Below are 23,987 nucleotides of genomic sequence, written 5' to 3' on the forward strand. Positions count from 1 at the left end.
TCACTCCCCAAATGGCCACAACAGCCAGAGTTGGGCTGATCTGAAGCCAGGAGCTAGGAGCTTCTTCTTTGGGTCTCCCACATGGGTGCAGGGGCCCAAGGACTTGAGCCCTCCTCCAATTGTTTCCCAGGTGCATTAGCAGGGAGCTGGATTGGATGTGGATCAGCTGGAACTTGAATTGGTGCTCTGTTGCATGGTGGCTCTGCAGACAGTGGCTTAACCCACTATTCCACAGCAATCGCCCCAAGTTTGTTTATTTTGTATTATAGGGTATTTATGGTATAAATACTTTACTCTTTAGTTGCAACTCTATGTTCAATCTGCATGTTTTTGAGATATGTGGATTATTTTATCTATGTCTCTATGATCAACTTGGGATCTTATCATCTATAAAATCACTTTAGCACCTACTTGGATAAGGTTGTGTTCCTAGAGTGTTATAAGTATAAACAAATATCATTGAAAAAATTATGGCAGCAGTTTCTTGTATAGGAGGTCAGATTATAGTTTGGTGGAGATGAAAAATCCATGACTGCTATAATACCTATTGAATGGTACAAGAAGGTATTTAACTTACTAATATCTACCTGCAATCAATAAACTAGTCACTTCCCTTCCTCCCTCCATTCTTTTCCTTCCTTCCTTCCCTCCTTCCTTCCTTCCTAGTTTCTTTCCTTCCTTTCATCCTTTCCTCCCTCTCTCCTTTTTCCTTTTCTTCCTTGCTTTTTAATTCAATGAATGTTATAAGCTAGATAGAGTTCTAGACCTTAGGGAGAAAGTAGACACCAAACTAGGAAAATCCTGAATTGAGGAGGAGAGACAGGCAACAAGCAGGTAAGCAAACATTAAACAAAACAATTCTGTAGAGTGAAAAAACTAAAATAATAAAGTTAGAGATACAAAGATTAGCTAGGATAAACCTCACTAAGGTATCACTTGAAACTGAATAATGACATGCCAGCCACCTGAACATCTGAGAGATTCAAGACAGAGGAATTAAGCTACCAACAAAAATAAACAGACAATGAGATATGGAATTTCCAGTAACCCTCCATTTACATTCCAAGTATGTGATATGTCTGGCTTATTCTGTAGAACTCCTGCCTCTCACAGTATTTGAACTTAAACATGACAATTGACAGACTAGAATTCTCGGCTAAAATTAACAGGATGGCCTGTGACTTATATGACTGTAAAATGCTGCATGTAAGTTCACAAACCCAATTACAAAACCCAAAATGATATCCATGTGGCTTCTCAGCTATTCATATTTGAACAGTCCGGGGCATTCTAATTGACCACAAATTAGAGGTTGCTCTCTGCTGTTCCTCAGTGGAAAAAAAAACAAAAAAACAAAAAAACAAAAAACAAAAACAAAAACAAAACCCAGTAGGTAGATACTACCCTTGAGGAGATTTCCGTGTAATTTAAGGTATCATTAGAGCTGTCTGAAAAATGATCGGCCTGGCTTTCAAGTAGAGAGATCAGCTGCTTAACTCATTAAGAAATGGAGAGGCAGGTAGGGGAAGAAGGGGGAAAGGAAGGAAGGTAAGTTGGTTATCAGGACATTTTGTAAAAAAGAAAATTCTGTATTAATCGGAGACTACTTTAAGACACATTTGATTTCTGTGATTCTGTGATTTATTACTTGTTTATTTCATCCCAACAAGATTTCCTTCCCTTGGGGATATTTACGATTGATTGAGAGGGGAAAACAATCTTGATCTATAAGGTACTTGGTGAAATTTATGGAAGTTTAGCCTCTAATGGTATTTTTCAAAATGGTAATTGAAGTTTAAGGTTCTTAGACCATAATTTTTAAAAAGAATTTAGATAAAATTTCTAGCATGTTTTTGACCAAATATAATAAAAATGAATGTAACTGCATCTTGCTTTTGCTACATCTTAGCTGTGTCAAGTGAGGACAGTAATGTGTAACTGCCTGAAAAGATTATTATGGAGATTAAACTAGTTGTTGTATTTAAATGGAATAGTGCCCAGCAGTAGTAAATGCTGTTAGTATTTGCAGTTATTGTTGCTGTTCCTGTTAGATATAAATGTGTCATTTGTTGTGCCTTCAGGAATTAATGACCAAGTTAATAACTGAGACACCTGACCAGCCTATCCCATTTCTCATTGACCATCTTCAGTCTAAGCAAGGACACCGAGGACAATTGCAAAGAACTTTGTCTGGATCTGCAGCTCTCTGGGCAGAAAGTGAGACATCAGGTAAATGAAACCATACATTTTTGCAATTAATTTTGGATATATATAATGTAAAATTTTATCAAAGGTCTTCTGGTTATAATAAGAGAAATCTAGATGGATAGTTACTTAGGGTTTTCTTATGTTCATGTGTGACCTTATCTAAATACTAACATTTGTCATAAAATATTCTTTAATTTAACTATGTGATAAAGTATTATACTTCAAAATTCAAGAATCAGTGTATCCAATTTTGCTAAAATAGAATTAATTTGCATGAGACTTCATTTCATATTAATTCAAATGAATAATCATAAACATTTTTCTTTGTGTGAAGAATTTTATTTAAATGCTTAGAGTTCATCTTTATAGAAAGATACACAGTAGATTTTCACAAAATTATTTTTCTCATTGCCTAAACTGATAATTGTGAGGCTCTTCAAGAAGCAGAGAGGAAAAATGGAATTAAAAGATAAGTGTATTTTATTGCAAAAAATGTTGAAACCCATGTATATGAGAGGTCCTCAAAAAGTTCATGGGAAATGTGTATTATGAAAAAAACAATGCACAGATTTCAAAAACATTTTTATTAACATTTACCATGTTATTCAACTTTCCATAACCTTTTTGAAGTACCATCATATTCTCTAGATCCACAAACCTCATTTTTTCCCTCTGTAGGAAGTTCAGCTTTAGGAAGATTCACTCACTCTGTACACTGGGGAACCAACATTCCAAGTCTATAATATTTGAATTTCCTAGTGAATAATAGTGAAATAATTGGCTAGATTTAACTTAAATCTTTATTTGTAAAATATGTGTTCAGCAGCTTTTTTCTTCTGCACATTATTCTGTTGGTTTGGCATTTACTTTTAAACCCAAATTCCCTCATGTCTGTTATTTGCATAAACATCTCCTGGTCTGCTTCTCAAGGAGATTTGACTTATTGGACTCCAATGTTTCCCAGAGATTTCACCATCACTTCTCTTCTTCATGCTCAATGGGATCCTGTTAGAAGATATTGGTCCTCCTTGAGTGTATTGTCAAATCAGTGCCTTCCTGAGACCATGTCTCAATGCTGCCATAAATGGGATTGAGAATGGGACATTCCCTGAAGGATGTAGACATCTATGGTGTTGGTTTCCATGAAAAACTTATTTGAAACATACAAGAAAATAGAATATGAGCTTTTGGTATTCAAAAGAAGGAAATATTGTTTTTGTTTTCTTAACCCTACTTTCTTGGGTTCAGATTCTATGTAGGGTGAGTCTAAAAGCATGGGCTTTGTTTTGTAGGTGCTGAATTTGTACCTACCATGTGAAAGCAGACGGATATCTGTCAGCCAACTTAAGTTTATATGAACCCATATTCTAGACTCTGTAGTTTCCAGAGTGATGGGAGTGCATTATTAAACTCTGCACTTCTAACCTGCTCCCGTCTCAGTGTCCTCGAACATTAGAAGTCTGTGCACAGCATAGCTAACTCATCTTTTAACCTCATGAGGCTGCATATCAAGACACTGGCTGGATTGCATTCTCATCTGGAGTCTGGACCAGAAAATAATCCGCTTCCAAGCTCATCTGAGTTGTTGGCAGAATTAACTTCCTGCCTAAGATCCCTGTTTTCTTGCTGGAATTCAGCCAGGGTCTGCTGTGAGCTCCTAGATACAGTCCATAGTTCCTTGCCAAATAACTCTGTCACATCATGACAGCTCACTTCTTTAAAGCCAGCAGGGGAATTTCTCTCTCCAGGCTGCTAGATGGAGTCTTATATAATACAAGGTGATCACAACATTGACATCCTAACAACATCCTTGTCATATTTTAATGATTTGAGGCAGGTCAAAGGTCCTGTCTGCACTCAATGGGCAGGAATAGTATGAGAGGCCTTTAAAATGTTCATGGAAACAAAGAATTAAAGCATAAGCTTATTTTGGTGAATTTTTTTAAATCCATGCATATGAAGAGTCTTCAAGAATTTCATGAAAGATGTATATTATGAGAAAAACGGTATGGGTTTCAGAATCTGTGCAGCAAAATAAACATATTTCAATTTAATTTTTTATGAATTTTTAAAGTGTGCTATCACAGGGCATAACGCCAGAGGACAGAGATTATGGCTAAGAGTTACCATATTTTTCCATTAATTACCTTAAAATGCTGCCTAGTACAAGGACTTACTGACTCTTCTCTTGGAGAGGATTTAGGAAGAGAGGAGGCTACTATAGTTTTTCAGCTTGCTGACATATAGCTGGATGCTATATTTTTTTCTTTTTAAGATTCATTTATTTATTTGAAAGTCAGAGTTATAGAAAGAGTAGGTCTGAGACAAAGAAAAAGAGAGGGAAAGAGAGGGAGGGAGGGGAGGAGGGAGGGAGAGAGAGAGAGAGAGAGACAGGGAGAGAGAAATCTCTCATCCTCTGTTCACTCCCCAAATAACCACAAATGCCAGGCTGGACCAAGCTAAAGCCAGGACCCAGGAACTTCTTCCTTATTTCCCATGGCTGGCTGGGTTCCAAGAACTTGAGACATTATTGTTACTTTTCTCAAGCTATTATCAGGGAGCTGGATTGGACCAGGGATAGCTGGGCTTGAAGAGGTGCCCATATGGGATGCTGGTGTTGCATCCTGGTGATGGCTTAACCCGCTACACCACAACACCGGACCCATTGAATGCTATATTTTGGTTTTTGTATTAAATTTTTCTTTTTTTTTTTTTTTTTTTTTTTTTTTTTTTTTTTTTTGACAGGCAGAGTGGACAGTGAGAGAGAGAGAGACAGAGAGAAAGGTCTTCCTTTGCCGTTGGTTCACCCTCCAATGGCCGCCGCGGCCAGCGCGATGCGACCGGCGCACCGCGCTGATCCGATGGCAGGAGCCAGGAGCCAGGTGCTTTTCCTGGTCTCCCATGGGGTGCAGGGCCCAAGCACCTGGGCCATCCTCCATTGCACTCCCGGGCCACAGCAGAGGGCTGGCCTGGAAGAGGGGCAACCGGGACAGAATCCGGCGCCCCGACCGGGACTAGAACCCGGTGTGCCGGCGCCGCTAGGCGGAGGATTAGCCTAGTGAGCCGCGGCGCCGGCCCTATTAAATTTTTCTTAAAATGAGCTAAATTGTATAAGTAGATTCTTTTTTGGCCTCCTTCCTTTATGTAAAACTTTTTTTCCTTAACAAAAGTGGAGAATAAGAAAAGTTACAAAATCAGTATCTAATTTCTCCCTGTCTGTTTTTAGTTTTCTTTCATATCAGGATATACTATATTTTGTGACCAAGTTTCTTTCTTCCTCACTATTGGGTTTTTGTCTATATTTTATTTTAACAGAACCTAAGGGAACAAGAAGGGATATCAGGAGCTACGATAAACCTTGGCAACTAAATGCAAAGAAGCCTAAAAAATCAAAAAGTGACCTCGCTGTGTCTAATATTTCACCACCATCACCAGACTCCAAATCATGTAAGGAAGTTTGCTATTTAAATGTTACTCAATGTGTGTAGTTTATGTTGTTAGGAAAATGAAGAAAAAAGCCAAAATTTGCATCTGATATTTCTTATGAAGTTCATCTTAATGACTTCGACTTTTAGCATTAACATCCATTAACATCGCACTTGGTTTGTGTACATTTATTCATTCGCCAAAACTCTTGAAGTGTGTAATTGATTTAGTAGATTTTTTTTTTAGTGTGCAATTCTTTAAAGAATGTAAACTACATGAAACAAACAAGTCTCATGTCTCTCATAGCCCGTTGTAACATTGTATCTGTTTCAAAACTGCATAAAACACCCATTTAATAAAGTACAGAAAAACAAATTAAATCTTTTTAAAAGAATAGTTATTTATTTGAAAATTTGAAAGGGAAGTGAAAGAGAGAGAGAGAGAGAAAGTAAGAGAGAGTTAGACACTTGCATTTGTTGGTTCACAGAAGCCAGAACTCCATCTTGTCTCCCACATGGTTTCAGGGGGCCAAGCTCTTGGACCTTCTTCTGCTGCTTTCCCAGGTGCATCAGCAGAGAGCTGGATCAGAAGCTAAGTAGCTGGAACTCAAACTGAGCTCTGATGTAGCATGACAGCATTTTAGGTAGCAGCCTAACTGTCACAATGTTGTTCCTGCAAATTAATATTTTAGAGCAGAATCAAAAGACAATTCTTGTCTTGTCTTCTTGTACAAAACAAGTGAATAACAACAACAGAAAAGTGTTCCTTTTTTTTTTTTTCTTTTTAAACCTTTACCTAGGATCTCCCTAAAGTTCAGCTGGGGAGTTGTGACTGAAGTTCCTTCATTTATTCTCTTCTCATTACCCTAAGTTATTCCTCCTCTCTTAGTGCCCCTCCTTTCCCGCTACCTCAGTAACCTCCGGATTTCTCCAATGCTCTGCTATCTCTTCATATATGGAAACACATTTAATAATCAGGAACCTATAGCAGATTGGAGGAGAGCTTAAAATATGTTTGTTCTTACACATTAAATCCTTGTATGATTGAGGTGTTTGACTTTAATTTGAACAGAGAAAGGAGTAGGTTGAAAATATTTATTTTTGTTTGAAAAACCACTGTACGCTAAATGGGATCTGAATCATCTGTGAAATTATCTCTGTGTATCTTCATTACATGGTATACTCATAAAAAGTTTTGTATCAGGGGCCCACACTATGGCACCGTGGGCTAAGCCTCCAGCTGCAGTGCCCGCATCCCATATAGGTGTTGGTTCTAGTCCTAACTTCTTCTCTTCAGATCCAGCTATCTGTTAATGGCTTGGGAAAGCAGTGGAGGATGACACAGGTGCTTGGGCCCCTGCACTCAAGTGGGAGACCCAGAAGAAACTCCTGACTCCTGGCTTTGGGTTGATTCAGCTCTGGCTGTTGCAGTTATTTGGGGAGTAAACCAGTGGATTGAAGACCTCTCTCTCTGACTCTCCCTCCCTCTGAAACTCTACTTCTCAAATAAATAAATAAATGAAATCTTTAAAAAAGTATTATATCAACCACAATTTTCTAGAGAATTGTGTAAAATATTACACATTTCAAATGTTCTTCACAAATTATGATTGTAAAAAAATTTTCCTGCTTCACCAATTTGGTATATGAAATTAGGCCCAGTCTTCTGTTTTTTTAACATTTGATGATATAATTTTATTTTTTTTCCCTTAGAAATTTTTTATTTAATGTATACAGACTTCATGCATTTCATAAGTAGAACTTTAGGGACATAGTGATTCTTTCCACTATGCCTGCCCTCCCATGCACACTCCCATTCTTCCTCCTTCTCCTATTCCCATTCTTATTTTTTGCTAAGATCTATTTTCAAGTAAGTACACAAATTTTATATTTGCATGTCTTGTTTACAACAATATACCTAGTAATATCTAATACTGTGCCTGATTTAATTAATGAATGCTAAAGGAAAAAGAATAATAACAAAATAAAAAATGAAAGGAATCATCTCCACTTTCTTTTCCATCATGAATCTATCTTTGTTTCTCTCTCTCTCTCTCTGTTTTCCTGTGAACAGTTCATAGTGCTAGGGGATTACTAATTTGTAGGGTCAGTTCTGGATTCCATCACATCATTGAGGAGAGAATGCCAAAAGATGTAGTCATTGGGCAGGCTCTTTGTTTTGTATAGGATGTTATACCATCATAAAGTGTTGCTTGCAGTCTAGTTTGATTCCATCATTTTTCTGCCCAAGTAAGCTACTCCCAACCTCCAGTTCTTTGAGACCAACAGTGAGATTTTTAAAGCAACAACAATAATAATAAATTAACATGTTTTAAATATTTTAGTTATTTGTTTGAGAGGTAGAGAAGGAGAGACAGAGAGAAAGGTCTTCCATCCACTCCCCAGGCGGCCGCAAAGGCTGGAGCTGAACTGATCTGAAGCCAGGAGCCAGGAGGCTCCTCCATGTCTCACACACAGCTGCAGGGGCCCAAGGACTTGGACCATCTTCCACTGCTTTCCTAGGGCATTGCAGAGAGCTGGATCAGAAGAGGAGCTGCCGGGACATGAACTGGTGCCCATATGGGATGCCGGCACTGCAGGCAGAGGCTTAACCTACTATGCCACAGCACCAGCTCCTTAACATGTTTTTAAAAAATAGAATATGTAGCAATAATATATGGGTTAATTTTTGGAAATACATTATCAAAACATTAAACATTCCCTGAAACAATATAATGTCCTTTAATGCTGATTGTGATAGGTTAAAGATGTGTATTATAGTTCCTAAAGCATCGCAAAGAAATTGCACAAAATGCATGAATGAAAAGTTAGTAGAAGTATTAAAATTGGGTTTAAAAAAAAAACCTCCAAAATAAAGGCAAGGCAAGAAAATAGGAAAAGATTAACAAAGAACAGATTGGATAAACAGAAATCAAACACTAAGACGGTAGGCTTTAAAACATGTCAATGGGCCCTGTGCTATGGCATAGCTAGTAAAGCTATCTCCTGGGTTGCTGACATCCCATATGGATATCCATTTGTGTCCCAGCTGTTCCACTTCCAATCCAGTTCCCTACTAATTGCCTGGGAAAAGCAGTGGAAGATGGTCTAAATGTTTGGGCCCCTGATACCCATGTGGGAGATCTGGGAGAAGCTCCTGCCTCCTGGCTTTGGCCTGGCCCAATCATCTGGGGAGATAAGCAAAGGATGAAAGCTCTCTCTCTGCCTCTCTCCCTCTCTCTGTAATTTTGACTTTTAAATGAATAAATAAGTATATATTTTTTAAAAAGTCAAGATTAGAATTTTTTAATGATTAGAATTGAAATGAACTAAACCTCTCACTTATTAAGCAAATATTGACAGGATGGATAAAAGGAATACTTTTTTTTTAAACAAGAATCATACATTTTATATACACACACACACACACACACACACAAAGATTGAAAAGCTGAGCATGAAGAAACTTGTCAGACAAAAGTAAAATCAGCCCAAGTAGCATTTAAGGTGAAGGGTATTATCAGACATAAAGACTCCATCTTATAATGGTAAAAGGTTAATTAAATAGACAGCAATAAAAAAAAAAAAAGGGCTATGCAATGAAAAGCAAAGTTTCTAATTACATAATATAAAAATTTATAGAATTAAAGGGAAACACAGGCAGAATAAATAGTTCAAAACAATCAATCAGGACATGGAAGATTTGAATAACAATATCAACTACTTTGAGTTAATTGACATTTATAGAAGATTCTACCCAACAAAGTTAGAATATATATAAATCTCAATTCCAGGTATAATATTCATAGGTGGACAGTATGATATGCGATAAATCAATTACTGAATTACATAGTATGTATTTCCCAACAAAAATTATATTTAGTTAATAAGCAAAAGAAACCTAATGGGGCCAGCATTGTGGCACAATTGTTTATGCTGTTACTTTTGAAGCTGGCATCCCATTTTGGAGTGTGGTTCAAGTAATAGCTGCTCTGCTTCAGATCCAGTTTCCATGCTAATGTGCTTAGGAAAGCAAAATGTGGCCCAATTAGTTGGGTGCATGCCACTCACATGGGAGACCTGGGTGGTGTTCCTGGTTCTTGTCTTCAGACAGGCCCAGTCCTGGCTGCTGCAGCCATTTGGGGAGTGAACCAGAAGAGGGAATATCTGTTTCTCTCTTTTCTTTCTCTCTATTCTACCCCTCTCCCATGTCACTCTGCATTTCAAATAACAAGTAAATAAACAAATACTTAGGAAAAAAAACTAGATCTGTCTTCCTGCCACACACACCCCAATATTTTCAAATTTAAAAATACATTTCCAAAAAACTAATGAGTTGAGAACAAATCTCACAAAGAAAGTAAGACAAAATTTTGGAAATAAAGTATATAAAAATTCATGGAATGAAGCTGAAACCGTGCATAAAGATAAATTTATAACTCTAATGTATGAATTATAAAAATTCCTGTATTAGAAAAGAAAAATGGTATAAAATAAATGATCACAGCCTTTATTTTAAGAATATAAGTAAATAATCCTTGTTTTTAACAATTAATTAAACCAAGAATATGTTGAGGAAAAGTAGTTGTAAGAATAATAAAATATGAAATATAAAACAGAAACAATGAAGAAAATGAATTCACCCAAAGTTGATTAATGGAAAAAAATAGTAAAACAGATGAATACCAATTGAGATTTACCAAGAACAGAGAAAGAAAAACTGCAACTGTGAGGAGTGAGACAGTGAACATGACTGCACAGAGAGGGCACTGAAAGAATACCACCAGGATAATCTGAACAACTCTATGCTAATGAAATTGACAATTTACATGAAACTATAAACTCCTTGGAAGACACAGATTATTGAAACTGATCTGAGAATAATGATATTTAAATTTCCTCTATCAATTAAAGATACTGAATTCAATTTTTCACCAAAAGAACTTGAGGTCCAGAGAGCTTCACTAGGTGATGCAAGCATTTGGAAAGGAAAGGGAATAACACAGGATGCAACTCTTTTAGAAAATGGAGTGGGAGGATGGAATAATTTTCAATTTATTTTGGAGGCCTTCATACCCCTGACACTAAAACAAATAAGGACATTTCAACAAAAGAAAACTAAAGATGAATATCTTTCATGATAATAGTCACAAAATTTTGCCAAATATTACTAATATTCATACAAGAACAAGTAAACCAGAAAATAACCCATGATCAACTTTGGTTTATCTGAGAAATATAAAGTCCATCTGATGTGCAAAAAATAATTGTATAATTAACTATATTAACAGACTAGTTATATTAAGAAAAAGTATTTTCATTTCAACAGATGGAGGAAAAGCAGTTGACAAAATGTAAGATTTATGATAAAACATATCATATTGAGAATAAAGAAAAATATAAAGAGTGACAGAAACTTCATAGCAAATACCATATTCTATATTCCACTGTATAACTGGGAATATGTATTCACATCTGTTATTCAGCATTGTAGTGGAGCTCATAGACAATGAAATCAGACCAGGGGAAAATGTATAATTGCAAATGAACATAAAAATATTTTTATCTCCAGATCCTATCATTACACACATAGTAAACTGAAGGAATTTGTAAGAAAAATATTAGAATTGTTAAGTAAATTCAGTAAAGTTACTAGATACAAAGTTAACATGCAAACATCAATTGTGTTGTATATAGCAACTGTAAATTAGAAAATGTCCTTTAAAATACCATTTATGATAGCATCAAAGAACACCAAATATTTAATAGAAAATTTGATGAGAAAATGTGCAAATCTTTTCCTCATGGAAAATTATGAAACTTTGTTGAAATAAATTAAAGAAATAAAATGGATAGATTTACTTTGTTCAGGTTTAATATTGGTAATATTTTAGTATGCTACAAATTAATCTAGGGATTGAATATAGTTTGTAAGAAAACTTTCAAAAGGGCTTAACCCCTAGAAATTGAAAGAGTTATTTTTAATTTTACTTCAAAAGTCAAAAGTCATAATTATCTAAGGCAATCTTGACAAACCTGAATCAGGTAGGAAATTTACCATATTTGACTTCATCTTTTTAATAAAACTGCAGTTAGAAAGTATTATTCTGGCAAAAGAATGGACAAATAAATCAACTGAATGTAATAAGGACTCAAAAATAAAAGCCTCCACATATAATCACTTGAGTTCTCATAAGGACAAAGGGAAAAGAAAAATCCTCTTGGTGTTGAACGTCCATAGAGACAACACACACACACACACACACAAAACCTTAAATCATTACCTTAAATTATACCTGAACAGAGGCTAAGTATTTTTAGATGTTCCAGTTATGATGGCTGCATACCAAATCATTTCAAGACATTTTATTTTTTTAAAAAAATATTGATTAACCATTTTAAAAATGTATAATTCTGTGGCAGTTAGTACATTCACAATATTGTGCTACATGCTCTGTGCTGACATTTAGTTAAAAAATACTTTCATCACTTCAAAGGGAAGCCCTATACCCAGTAAGTAGTCTTTCAACATTCCCATCTTCTTTCGGGTTCTAGGAACCTGCTTCCTGCCTTTGTAGATTCCGGGTATATCAGATGAAGAGTCACACAATTGTGATCTTTGTGTCTGGTTCACATCACTTAGCATGCTTTCATGGTTCGACAATGATGCAGCATGTGTTCTACTTCATTTCTTTTTATGGTGAATAATATTCTGTCATTATTCGTTAATTGGTATTTTGTTTCTACCTGTGAGTTATTGTGAATAGTGCAATTGTTTTAACATCCATTCATAAGCATTTGTTTGAATGCCTTTTTTTCCTTTCATTATTTGGGCATGTACTTCATAATGGAATGTTGGGTTATGTGGTAATTCTATGTATTACTTTTTTTAGAAAAAAATAAAAGGTTTATTTATTTATTTGAAAGGTAGAATGACAGAGATATATAGAGATGACAGAGATAGAGCTAGGTAGAGGTACTGCTGGTGCTAGATAGGGATAGGGATGGAGATACATACAGATGGAAGAGATCTTTCATCAACTGATTAACTCCCTAAAAGGCTACAATAGCTAGAGCTGGACCAGGTGGAAGCCAGGATCCAGGAACGATATCCAGGTCTCCCATGTGAGTGGCAGGGACTCCATCAAGCCATCATTTTGCCACTTCCCAGGCACATTAGCAATTTTATGTTCTTACTAGTGATATACAAGGATCTCAATTTCTCCACATCCTCACCAACACTTATTTTCTCTTTATAAAAAAATTACAGTTATTTAAGTATGAGTTAAGTGGTATCTCATTGTATCGTTGATTGGCATTTCCTTAATGACTAATGTTGTTTTTCTCAAGTGCTTCTTGAATGTTTGAATATCCTGTTTAGAAAAAAATGTCTTTTTATCTATTTTTAAGTGGATTGTTATTTTTTCTGTTCTTAGATTATAAGAGTTCTTTGAAAGAGATTATTAGATGCTTATCAGAGATATGATTTATGAATATTTCTTCTCATTTTGAATGTTCTTTTTCTTTCTTGACAGTGTTCTTTACTGCACAGAAGTTTTTAATTTTGATGAAGTTCAATTTACCTATTTTTCTTTTTTCTTGCTTCCAATGTCATATTTAAGAAACCCTTTTCAAGTCCTAGATTATAAACACTTATATTGATCTTTTCTTCTAAAATTGCATAGTTTTTATATATCTGTCAGCACCATTTCTTGAAAATACTATTCTTTCAGCATTGAATGATCTTGGCACCCTGCTGAAAATTAATTCACTATAAATATGAAAATTTATTTCTGTACTCTCAATTCTATCCCGTTAACCTACATGATTATACTTATGTGAATATCACACTGTTTTAATTACTGAAGCTTTGTAATAAATTTTAAACTAAAGAAGTGTGAACATACCATCTTTGTTATACTCTTTTTGTCTACCAGGATTATTTAGGCCATTCTTACTCCCAATTCTGCATACACTTTAGAATCAGATGTTTCATTATGCAGAAAGATCATTTTGATTTTGACAGGAAATGTGTTGAACAATTTGATCAATTTTCAGAGTGTTGGGGCCATTGTTGTGATGCAGTGGATAGCTGCTGCTGCTTGTGATGCCAGCATCACCTATCAGAGTGCTGCTTCCAGTCCCAGCTGTTCCAATTCCTATGCAGCTCCCTACTAATGTGTCTGGAAAAGGAGCAGAAAATGGCCCAAGTACTTGGGCCCCTGATAACCAATGTGGGAGACAAGGATGGAGTTCTTGGTTCTTTGCTTTGGCCTGGGGCAGACCTGGCTGTTGTGGCCTTTTGGGGAGTGAGCCAGTAGAGGGAAGATTCTTTCTCTCTCTCTGTCTCTCTACTCTCTCTATGTTGCATTTTCAAACAAATAAATATTCTTTACAAATATCTCAGAAGTGTTGTCAGAATAGCAGTGAGATTTCTAGTCCATGAATATGAGATTTCTTTTCATTTATTATGTTTCTCTTTAATTTCTTTAAGGAATATGTTATAATTTGCAATGTCACAAGGATAGCACCTCTTTGGTTTAATTTATTCTCAAGTATTTTAGTCTTTAAGTTGCTATTATAAACTATTTTAATTTTACATTTCATATTGTCATTGCTTTGTGTTGTGTGATTATTTTGTATCCCAACACTTTACTGAACAACTTTATTAGTTCTAAAAAATTGGTATGTGTGTGTATGCAATTCTTTAGGATTTTCTACAAAGAAGATCATGCCAACTGCAACTAGAGATAGTTTTACTTCTTTCCTTTCAATTTAGATGCCTTTATTTTTTAATTGTTTTTAAAAAATTTTTGGCTCATGGCTCTAGCTAGAAATTCCAAAACAAGGTTGAATAGAAATGATGAATGTTGGCAGTTATTTTATTACTCATCTTGGAAAATAAGTTTTGTGCCACTGAGTATGATGTTAGCTGTGAGCTTTTCCTGAATACTTTTTATTATGTTAAGGAAGATTCCTTCTATTCCTAGGGTGTTGTACATTTTTATCATTAAAGTGCATTGAGATCTTTCAAATGCTTTTTCTCAATCGAGAAAATCCTACAATTTTCCTATTAATATGTTACATTGAGGCTAATTCTCTGCCTGCGGTGCCGGCACACCGGGTTCTAGTCCCAGTCTCCCTTCTTCCAGCCCAGCTCTCTGCTGTGGCCCGGGAAGGCAGTGGAGGACGGCCCAAGTCCTTGGGCCCTGCACCCACATGGGAGACCAGGAAAAGCACCTGGCTCCTGACTTCAGATCAGCACGGTGCTCTGGCCTCAGCTCACGGGCCGCAGCGGCCATTGGAGGGTGAACCAATGGAAAAAAAGGAAGACCTTTCTCTCTGTCTCTCTCATTGTCCACTCTGCCTGTCAAAAAACAAACAAACAAAAAGTTACATTGATTAATTTTCTTATGTTAAATAATCCTTGAATTCCTAGGGTAAATCTCCCTTGGTCATGATATATAATCCTTCTCATATGCTGGTAAGTTTTATATTGATATTCATGAAAGATATTAATCTGTAATTTTGTTTTCTTGTAATGTTTAGGTTTTTGGTATAAAGGCAGTATTGGCCCCTTGGAATGAGTTAGGAAGTGTTTCCTCTTAATCAGTACTTTAGGAATAATTTGAGAATTTAAATGCTTGACAGTATTCACAGTGAAGCCATCTTATACTGGACTTGATTTCATTGGGAGGTGTTTGATTACTGGCTCAACATTTTTGCTTGTTATAGGTCAGTTCAGGTTGTCTATTTCTTATTGAGTCAATATTGGAGGTTGTTGTTTCTAGTATTGTTTTCATTTAATCAGAGTTATTCAATTACTTAGCCTAAAGTTGTTCCTGGTATTCTTCTAATCTTTTTTTTATTAAGTTCAGTAGTTATGTCTTAATTTTGTTAGATATGAGCATAGCTTTCATTGCACTCCATAAAGTTCAATATGCTATAATTTTTCTTCCTTTTAGTTCTCAAAGTACTTTTTAAATTTTTGTTGTGTTTTTTCTTTTCCTCACCATTTGTACATGAGTGTATTGTTTAATTTTCACATATTTATGAATTTCTGAGATCTTGTTTTGATTTGATTCTGTCCTATTGTAGTCAAAGAAGGTACTTTTAATAATTTCATTTTTAAAAATATCTTGAGACTTATTTTGTTGCCTGAGATGTGATTCCTACTAGAGAATGTTCCATGTGCATTGGAGATGTGTCTTCTGCCATTCTGCTATTTTTAGGTGGATTGTTCTTTATATGTCTGTTGATCCACTTGGTATATGGTTTTGTTCAAGTCCTTCGTGTCTTTACGAATTGCCAACTTGTTCTATTCAATAGTGAAAGTAAGGTATTGAAGTCTCCAAATGTTATTATAGAACTCTCTATTTTTCTCTTTAATTATGTAACTTTGTTCTTTCTGAATTTTAAGGCCCTCAAGCCAAGTGTATATATCTATAATCATTATATCTTCTTGCTAGATTGATTTATTTTATTTTATTTTTTTTTTGACAGGCAGAGTAGACAGTGAGAGAGAGAGACAGAGAAAGGTCTTCCTTTTGCTGTTGGTTCACCCTCCAATGGCCACTGCAGCCGGCACACTGCGGCCGGTGCACTGCGCTGATCGGAAGGCAGGAGCCAGGTGCTTTTCCTGGTCTCCCATGGGGTGCAGGGCCCAAGGACTTGGGCCAATCTCCACTGCACTCCCTGGCCACAGCAGAGAGCTGGCCTGCAAGAGGGGCAACCGGGACAGAATCCGGTGTGCTGGCTCCACAAGGCAGAGGATTAGCCTATTGAGCCCCGGTGCCAGCCTAGATGGATGTTTTTATCAACATAAAATCTCCATTTTTGTTTCTTACAATGATTTTTGCCCTAAAGTCTTCTTTGTCTTATGTTAGCATAGCTATCCCGTTAGTATATCAATTTTGCATGGATTAATATTTTGATCATTAGTTCCTCAAATATTCTTTCTTCTCCTTTCTCTGTCTTTGCTCCTTTGGGATTACCATTGTATGTTGGTACATCATGTAAGAAAACCCATGACATCCCAGCCAGTACTTGGATTGTATTTCATACAAATTTACATCTTCCTGTTTTAAAACATGACATGTTAAAATTCTTTTAGGAATAGAAAAATATTTCCTGGCTATAGCATAGCCTGGCACAAATGTTTGTGGAATAAAGCTAAAAAATATCTAAGATACTGTTCGTGTTAAAAAGGAAAAAGGGGGCACAAATTAACAGTCATTAATTTTTATACGTAGAAAAAATACTGTTATTAATTCTTTTAAAATGCTTGTTCTGAAATTTAGTTCAATTTTTTATTAAATAGTAAACATGTCAGCTTTGTAAAGAAAAGAATAACTTATCAAGCCTATTCAGTATATCCTGAGCTTAGTAGAATACAATCTTCAAAAAAAAAAAAAACTAAAATTACCAAAGCAATCTTAAGGGGAAAAAGTTAAGCTGGATGAACCACTATACCTGACTGTGGAGTATACCACAAAGTTATAGTAATTAAAACAGCATAGTGCTGGCAAAAAAAAAAAAAAATACAATCTTCATGAGTTCAGGATTTTGTTACTTTAATTCTCACTGATTCAACCTGAGCATCAAGACCAGTGCCTGCTATATAGTTATATGTCACGTTGTTGTGCGATATAAATGAGTGAATAAAAGAATAAATGAATGAATAGCTCAACTGATTTATCCTCAGCATTGGGGACAGTGCACTTACACCATGAAAGTTCTTCAAGGCAATATTATGTTACTACACTTGATCTTAGCCTAAAGGCCAAGAAGCAATGGGTCAATGTTATGTTATCAATTTTTTTATCATCACTTGTCATAGGTAAGGTATATAGGACTCAGAGAAGTATTTCTTCTAGTAACCTGGCATGTGGAGTGACCACCGACTGTGAGCAGAATTCAGGTAGACATGCGAAGTACATTGTTCATGAATCTCTGTGCATTGTAGAGAGTGCTGATCCTTTATGGCCACTTCAGTTTTATGACTCAGGTCAAAAGATTGAGGTAAATGTTGACCTAGATAAAAACCAAAAACTGAAACCAAATGTCACTAACTGTATTTATACTTTTGTGTTTAAAAGAGTGTTTCTCAGGTTGTTGTTGTTGTTGTTTAATGTTGCTACTAGTATAGAATATACAAAGATGAAATAGCTGGATGTTTACAAAGTACTCTTCATTTTAGGAAGAAAGGAGAGGCAGTGCACATTATTCAAAATGCATGTTACAGTAATAAAAGAGACTGAGATAGTAGAACAATGACTGAAAATTGTAATATTGAAAATACCAGCAGGCAGGAGACATGCACGATGCTCTTTGTGTAGTCGGTGTTGGGTGTATCATCACTACAGTGATGGGAATGTTTCTAGCATATTTAAAACAAAAGTAGAGTAATGGGGAGGAATTTTCAGATAATAATATTAGCAATTTAATAAATTTTAGAAAATTGACTTGAAGGATCCAAATAATTGAAATTATTCTTGTTCAAATGAAATGGACAGACTTTCTCAAAAATCATGGAGGTACACGGTATATTTCTTTTCTAATCCATAGACAGAAACTATAGGTAAAGATCATTGTGAATAAAATTTCAGTAATATAAACAGTTGTTCACAACTGAGTCCTGCCCAGCATAGGCGTGCAATAGGCTGATTTGAGAAATAGTGACCTCGTGATGGGAGAGTGGGGAGCGTCATGGTGGGAGGATGGTCAGCCTCTGTCCGGGAGGCGCTGTGGACTGCCTCCTGCGCTGCAGGGAGCGTCACCTCAGTGACCTCAAAGACCCGCCCTGATGTCAGATTCTGTCGTCTTTTCCCTTGGGTCGTTTTATGTTGCTGACCCTGCCTGCCCTTCTTCACATCGCCTGAGGATATTTTTATAAAATGTGTGTACACTGTAGCACAGCATCTTAAGATGAAATATGACCTAAGGAAGCTTTGTAATCTGTCAGAAAACCTAAGAGATATTCTCACCCAAAGATTGTTTCTGGACTGGTGACCTCTGAAATCTCCTTCTATTATTTATCAACACAGCTTTGGGAAGTACTGTTTCATTGATTAGACCATGATTATCCTGTGGTTTGTTGTCCTGGATAAGTTATGTCACATATAGGTATCGAATTGTCACAAGCTATAAAAATGTTAAAAGAAATTGAGCTTATTTTCTCTGCATGGTTTCTGAGGAGAAGTTCTTGATTGTTGTACCATTTTTGAATTTGTTTCTCATAACCTGCCCCAAACACAATGACCTAAAACAACAATGCATGATTTACTGGGTTGACAGGGCTGTTCTGATGCTGGGTCACTTACACTGGTGCACTTAGGTGTTACAGACCTAGGCACAGCTTGGATAATGGACAGCTGGGCCATGTCTTGGTGGCTGATTATCCTGGAATGGAATGTTGATTGGGATTATTATTTTTAAATCTATGATTTTATTTTTATAAATTATAAAAGAGAGTTTTCTCTCATGTGGTAATTTCTGAGAAATCAGTAATGCAGTGGTACAAGTTACAGATTTGACAACTTATTCAAAGAAGTCTAATAAGATTGCCAAATGATGTTTGAAGAATCCGGTATATGTGATGTTTTATCTGCTCCCTCGTTTGAGCCTGCCTCTCTGGTCTAGGCTCATCCTTAGGTCTCCCGGGGGAGTGGCCTGTTAGGTAATAGCAGTTGGCCTGGAACAGCTTTCTAGATTAGCCATGCTCACTACATCCATGCTCCACAACTTGAACACTTGTGTGCTAGTGTTAGCTGATAGCTCCATTCCAGAGTTCTTTAAGCAAAGAGACTCAGAGGAGGCAGCTACATGTGATTCTGCTTTTTAAAGTTTTAGATTATTTAAGTTAAAGATGCAATATTTTAGTATTTTGGAAATTTACAAAACATAGACGTATAGAAAGAGAGTCTCTTCTTCATCCCTCCCTCAAATTCTACTCCTCTGGAAATAGTTTGTATGTTTGCACATCCCTTTCTTTGTATCCACTGACATAGATAATATGTGTGGGTTAATTTATGGCAATAAAAACTGCCTTAAACGTATACATTCTTATACAAACTGTTTTAATTATTTAAAAATGCATTTGTAAATCTTCATGGCATTAACTTATATTTTCAACTCAGTTGATTGACAAGTTTTTTATTTATTTATTTATTTTTTGCAGGCAGAGTTAGACAGTGAGAGAGAGAGAAAAAGACAAAAACTTTTTGTCTTTGTCTTTGTTTACCACTCAAATGACCACAAGAGAAAATGGTCTTCCTTCCGTTGGTTCACCCTCGAAATGGCCGCTACGGCTGGCGCCCTGTTTTAATAACTGCATTCTGTAACATAGTGGAAATGTGCCATAATTTGTCAGTACTCTGTTGATTATATCTAGGATTTTGCACACAAGCTATTTGCTGAGATAAATGAATAAAACTCTTGGACTTTCTTGGAAGTTAATAACCTTATACATACAGATGTTTTTCTTTTAAATTTTACTTATTTATTTCAGGAGTATAATGACACAGAAAGGCACATAGAGAGAGGAAACTCCCATCCACTTGTCCCACTATAGCAGGGACAAGATGAAGACACAGCCAGCAGCCAGGAGCTCAGTCCAGGTCTCCCTTGTGGGTGGCAGGGACTCAACTTCTTCATCATCTGCTGCCTCCTGGAGTGAGCATTAGCAGGAAGCTGGATTGGGAATGAAGGTGGCACTCCATCTCAGGTGTGCAGATATGAGATGCAGACATCCTGAGCAGTGTCTTAGTGCCGGGCCAAATGGCCACAGCATTTCTTTATGATGACTTACCAAATATAAGCCTACTGGGCCATAGTGTCAGTACATTTTTCAGTATAATGAATGCTGACCGATTACCTTTATAAAAGTAGCAGAATGATATATTTTGGTAGTTTGAGAGACTATTTCCTATGTCCTTATGATTTGTTTGACTTTTATCAAAATAGAATGTACATGGTTTCAAAAAGTAAAGTAGTACAGATAGTGATGTCCTTCTTTCTCCTCAAGTTTGATGTTAACCTGAAATTGTTTTCAATTCATTTAAATGTTTCTTCTGGTTTCTGCTTCTCCATATCTGAATATGTGAGGTACTTCTGCGGTTTTCTTGGTTGGTCTGAGGCATTGTTTCCCTGTCTCTTTCCCATGGGCTATTTCAGTCCCCAACCACCATTTCATCCTGCAAGTATCACTATGTAGTTGTCTCACAGATTGGCTAAATATATATTCTGCACAATATTACTATAACTATCTTAGTTAACACTTTTCACAGTTGAGCCATATGGTGTCTATTTTCCCCTGAATTAATCATTTTCTTGCTTTCCTGTTTGTTTTCTTTATACCCACCCCTTAATGAAGTGTCACCAATCCTTGTCCAGAGAAGTAAACCTTCTCAATATGATCAAATACATCAAGTAAACTTAACTTCTCTTTATTTTATATTTATATTTTATTTCATTTAAAACGTTGTAGAGACATCTCTCCTGTAGTTTTCCATCCTTTTTTTCTACTCTTGACTTTGGATTTTAGACTTTTTCCTCAGCTGTCTTGTGAGACTTTACTTCACTGTCATCTGAAAATTTCCTTTTCCATTTTCGTAAGTGGTATTACCAGTTTTTTGTATCCCAATCCTTTCAAGTTCTCAGCTTACTTAATCATTTTGGTATAACACTCCCACTTGGAGTTTTCTGTAAAGGAGTGCTTCCAAGATGAATTTGTGAGTCCTTATGAGCATCTCAGTTGGTTTCTTAGGTGGGCATGTAATTCTCAGAGATAATCTTCAGCTGGAATTTTGAAAGAATTGCTTTCTTGTCTTTGAAGTCCATGTATTGCTATTATACTGATACCTATTTAGGTTCCAATTTTTGTCTTAACTATTTTATTTATTTTTAAGATTTATATATTTATTTATTAGAAAGGGATAGTGACAGGGAGGGGGGGGGGAGAGAGAGAGAGAGAAACACGGAGGGAGAGTGAGAAATCTTTCATTTGCTGGTTTACCCCCCAAATGACCACAATAGCTAGGGCTGGGCCAAGTGCCAGAAATTTCATCTGGGTGACAGGAAATCAAGTAGTTGGATCATCCTCTGCTGCCATAAAGGCACATAAACAGGAAGCTGGATTAGAAGTAAAGGAACAGGAACTAAAATCAGCTTTCCAACATGGGATGTGGGCATCTTGAGTCACGGAATAACCTGATACAAAAAAAAAAAAAAAAAAAAAGCCTGGACCTAAAGTGTTAGTGATCTTTTCTTTACTGCCACAATTTTAAATATTTTTCATAATATGCCTTTAATTCAGCTGGATATTTAATAAATCCTGGAAAACAATTCCATTTATTATTTTGACATTGTCCCCTGAGTTGATGTATTAATGCTTTTTAAACTTTTATTTAATAAATATGTTTCCAAAGTACAACTTTTGAATTTTAGAGGCTCCTCCTCCCCATAACCTCCCTCCCACCTGCAACCATCCCATCTCCCACTCCCTCTCCCATCCCATTCTTCATCATGATTCTTTTTCAATTATCTTTATATATAGAAGATCAACTTAGTATATACTAAGTAAAGATTTCAACAGACTGCACCCACACAGAAATACAAAGTATAGAGTACTGTTTGGGTAGTAGTTTTACCATTAATTTGCATAGTACAACATGATAATGCTTAAATTGTGTGAAGCATTTACTTTCTTGGTGTTCTCTTTAGAGACTTAGGTTCCAGTTTTCTTTACCTAGTTAAATCCACTTACCACTCATCAGTCCACTTTTCCTCTTTAAAAAAATGTGATGCTATTTCTAGCCTAATATTGTCTTCTCTCCTTGGTCAACTAATTATTTGAGGAAAAAAGATCCCTTGACTGTAATATAATTTTACTGAGATTTTTGGAAGTGAAGATATATCTATATCTATATATACATATATAGATATACACACACACATTTGGTCTTTTTGATTTTAGAAGACGTGACAAGAAAGTCTTTAATATTTACTAAGTTTTTATTTATTTTAAGCTACTAACATGATACAAAATATACTTTGCCTGTGCGTTTCCCCCTACATTACAGAAATGATGAATTTTATATCAATTCCTGAGTTTTGCTTTCTGATATATGCTGCCCCACTTCCCTTTACTTGTTCAGTTAAAGCATTTTCTTCAAATGGACTTTATATCTTCCAGTCTGCTCACAAGAAAACCATCTCCACTTTAAACTCTTTTTATTCTGTACATTGATCTTGGTACAGTCTTTCACATAATGATGAGTAGTGAGTTCGTATCATTATGCTGCATGCTTTTGAAATAACCATTTTTTTTAAACATAGTGCCAAGGTCAGTAGAGCATCATAAGTGGAACTGGCGGACTAAACCAGTAAGCCGTGATTTTGATGAATTGAACCACATCCTTCAAGAGAGCAAGAAGCTGGGGAAAGCCCTTGAGAATCTCTCTAGAAGTAAGTTCATTTACTTGATTCTAATTGAAATTCCTAAGTAGTGTTAAAGCAGACACATTCATTACTATTGCCAATAACCCATTTCCAACATCCTTGTTATGATTCTGTGAGAGGCTGAGGAGTTCCAAGGTCATGAGACTGGAAATGGGGATTGATTCTGCATTTTACATACATTCGTGGGTTGACTGGTAGGAATGAGTAGAGGGGTTGTGAAACCACTCATAGCTGTTTGGCTCCAACCTTTCTACATGGTCTTTGTTACGCAGTTCAAATGTGCCTGCAATGATATCTTCTTCATTCTTCTCTTTTGAAACACATTGTTTTATGTTTTTCTCATTAATACGCATATCCATTGTTTTTATGAGTTTTTATTTATTTGAGATGTAGAGCCAATCCCAGCTCTGGTAACCAGGAGTCAGGATCTTCTTTCGGGTGTCCCTTGTGGGTGCAGGGGCCCAAACACTTGGGCCATGTCCCACTGGTTTCCCAGACCATTAGCAGGGAGATGGATTGGAATATGTGCAGCTAGTACTCGAACCGACACCCATATGGGATTCTGGCACCACAGGCTTAGCCTACTACACCACAGAACTAGCCCCATCTCTAAGCATCTTAAGGGTGGTGCCTGGGCCAGATTCTTCCTTGAATCCTTTCAGAGCTTAGTACAGTGCCTTGTAACTTTTTTTTTTTTTTTAATCAACAACTGTAATCTCAGGGCCTGGGTTAGAGGTTTTGCTCTGCCACCCAGGGGGTGAATGACCTCATGTAAATCATTAAACCATCAAGAATCTTGGTTTTCTCATTTCCCAAACCAAAAGATATTGTTGTGCTTCTTTCTTCTGGTGTATTTGAGGGCTTACAAGAATACCTTTCAAGTAAAAGCTTTTA

The 23,987-nt window shown here is 36.1% G+C and overlaps 1 protein-coding gene across 1 annotated transcript in view; it reads left to right on the forward strand.

The window, feature by feature from the left end:
- C6H8orf34 (chromosome 6 C8orf34 homolog) overlaps positions 1–23,987 on the forward strand; it is a 491,602-nt gene that overhangs the window by 101,606 nt on the left and 366,009 nt on the right. Inside the window, 3 exon segments of the mRNA XM_002710514.5 lie at positions 2,082–2,229; positions 5,524–5,655; positions 22,971–23,099. Of these exon segments, the coding sequence (XP_002710560.2) occupies positions 2,082–2,229; positions 5,524–5,655; positions 22,971–23,099 (409 nt within the window).

The sequence above is a fragment of the Oryctolagus cuniculus genome, chromosome 6 (genome assembly GCF_964237555.1).
Source record: "Oryctolagus cuniculus chromosome 6, mOryCun1.1, whole genome shotgun sequence".
In the NCBI taxonomy this organism is placed as follows: domain Eukaryota; kingdom Metazoa; phylum Chordata; class Mammalia; order Lagomorpha; family Leporidae; genus Oryctolagus; species Oryctolagus cuniculus.